This window comes from Gracilinanus agilis, chromosome 3 (assembly GCF_016433145.1).
Source record: "Gracilinanus agilis isolate LMUSP501 chromosome 3, AgileGrace, whole genome shotgun sequence".
In the NCBI taxonomy this organism is placed as follows: Eukaryota; Metazoa; Chordata; class Mammalia; order Didelphimorphia; family Didelphidae; genus Gracilinanus; species Gracilinanus agilis.
Window position 1 is genome coordinate 89317795 of NC_058132.1, and position 2018 is coordinate 89319812.

At 41.2% G+C, this 2018-nt stretch overlaps 1 protein-coding gene across 1 annotated transcript; it reads left to right on the plus strand.

Annotated features, from left to right (window-relative positions):
* Nucleotides 1-728: 728 nt before the first annotated feature.
* On the plus strand, nucleotides 729-1679 carry LOC123241159 (olfactory receptor 52A1-like). Its single transcript, XM_044668862.1, has one exon. It carries the CDS (start codon nucleotides 729-731, stop codon nucleotides 1677-1679), a length of 951 nt encoding a protein of 316 aa, XP_044524797.1.
* The last annotated feature ends 339 nt before the right edge of the window (nucleotides 1680-2018 follow it).

Genomic DNA, 2018 nt, shown 5'->3' on the forward strand with positions numbered 1-2018 from the left:
AATTCCTTCATTACAACTTTATGACAGCAAAATTAATTTCAATACATAACTGAGGATGTTGATTATAAGGGATGAGACTTGGAATAATAGGGTTAATTACCATCCGTAAGGATAAGAAGTTCTTTTTAAGTATTCCTTTCTTTTTTAACCCCTTAAAGAAGCACTGCTCAAATCCTGTTAATAATTAACTCATTCCCTCTTAAATAGAGTGTTTGGATTCTTGGAATGAAAAAAAAATGCGTTCCTTAAGCCACCAAAGAACTAGGATTCTTGAGCAGAAAATGACATCCTTAAGAAAATTCCAGAAATCCCAATATTAAAACTGTAGAACACATACATCACAAAACTAGGCTTCCTAGAGATGTTATGTCTATTTACACAACTCCACTTCCCAATTCTTCAACAAGCATATATGGATATACTAAGCATTCCTTTACCAACCATTATTCTCTTTCTTGCCCTTAGGAAATGACTCAGGGAGAGTCACTAGGGAGTTATATCTTATTCTCAGACTGCTGCTTCTAATTCTTTTGTTGACCTTGGCCTTTTGATCATAGCCAGGAAGTGGTTCCTGGGTCAGTCCAAGTTTCAATCTACAACACTGAGCTTCCTGTTGGATGATAAGAGTTTTCATATTATTGATTTTTAAAGCCAGTCCTCAAATCAGTAATCTCTTTTCCCTAAACAAACCTGAGAAGACTTGATGAGGATAGAAATCATTAGTCCTGATGAAGATGCACAACACCTCATCTCTGGACCCTCCAATGGTAACCCTGATTGGAATCCCTGGTTTGGAGCATGTGCAGTTCTGGATTGGGTTCCCCTTTTGTGCCTTGTGCATGGTGGCACTGCTGGGGAATGTCCTCCTGTTAGTAATTATCCCCTCAGAGCGCAGCCTCCACCAGCCTATGTATGTCTTCTTGGCTGTGCTAGCTGCCAATGACTTGGGTCTCTGTGCTTCCATAGCCCCCAAGATGCTTGCCATTTTCTGGTTCAGTGCTTGCACCATGACATTTGATGCTTGCCTTACACAGCTGTTCTTTATTCATGCCCTACAGGGCATGGAATCAGGTATCCTGCTGGCCATGGCCTTTGACCGCTATGTGGCCATATGTAACCCCCTCCGTCACTCAGCAATCCTCACACCATCTGTTATGGGTCAGCTGGTTGGGGTGGTGGCAGCCAGGGCTGTAGTTTTGGTGAGCTTGGTGCCTGTCTTGCTCAAACGCTTGCACTTCTTCCATTCCACTGTTGTAGCTCATTCATATTGTGAGCACATGGCTGTGGTCAAGCTAGCTGCTGTGGATACCCGGATTAATAAGGCCTTTGGTCTCTTTGTGGCTTTTTCTATCTTGGGTTTTGATATGATCTTTGTTCTTGTCTCTTACATGCTGATTCTCCAAGCCATCTTTCGCCTTCCCCAGAAAGAGGCAAGGATCAAAGCATTCAATACCTGCACAGCCCACATATTTGTTTTCCTAGAGTTCTATGTTCTTGCCTTCTTCTCTTTCTTTAGCCACAGATTTGGCCATGTAGCACCATATGTGCACATTCTTTTGTCTACTATATACCTCCTTGTGCCTCCAGCACTTAATCCCATTGTCTATGGTGTGAAAACTAAGGAGATCCGAGTTCGGGTGGTAAGAATATTTGTCCCAAAGTATTGTTCCAGCAAGTGAGTTAACATTTTCATCCATGGCCACAGAAAGGATAAATTTCCTTACTGAAAAGAGACTCATAACTGAGATTCCCTAACCTGCTTGGTCACCTATATGCTCTTCATATAATTTTTCTATCTCCCTGGATGTCATGGCTGCTCTAGGACATGAATAGTAATTAATCCTGAGTGAGGGAAAGGGAGAGTTACATAAATGAAAACATGGATGAGAACTCTGAAATTCAAGAAGTCGTCTCTGCATCCTCTTTGGAAGTTATGGGGTAAAAAAACAAAACCTAACAGCATGATGATTGAAAAATTAAAGGTTATAAGGCATTGATTTGTTTAGGTATATAGTTCA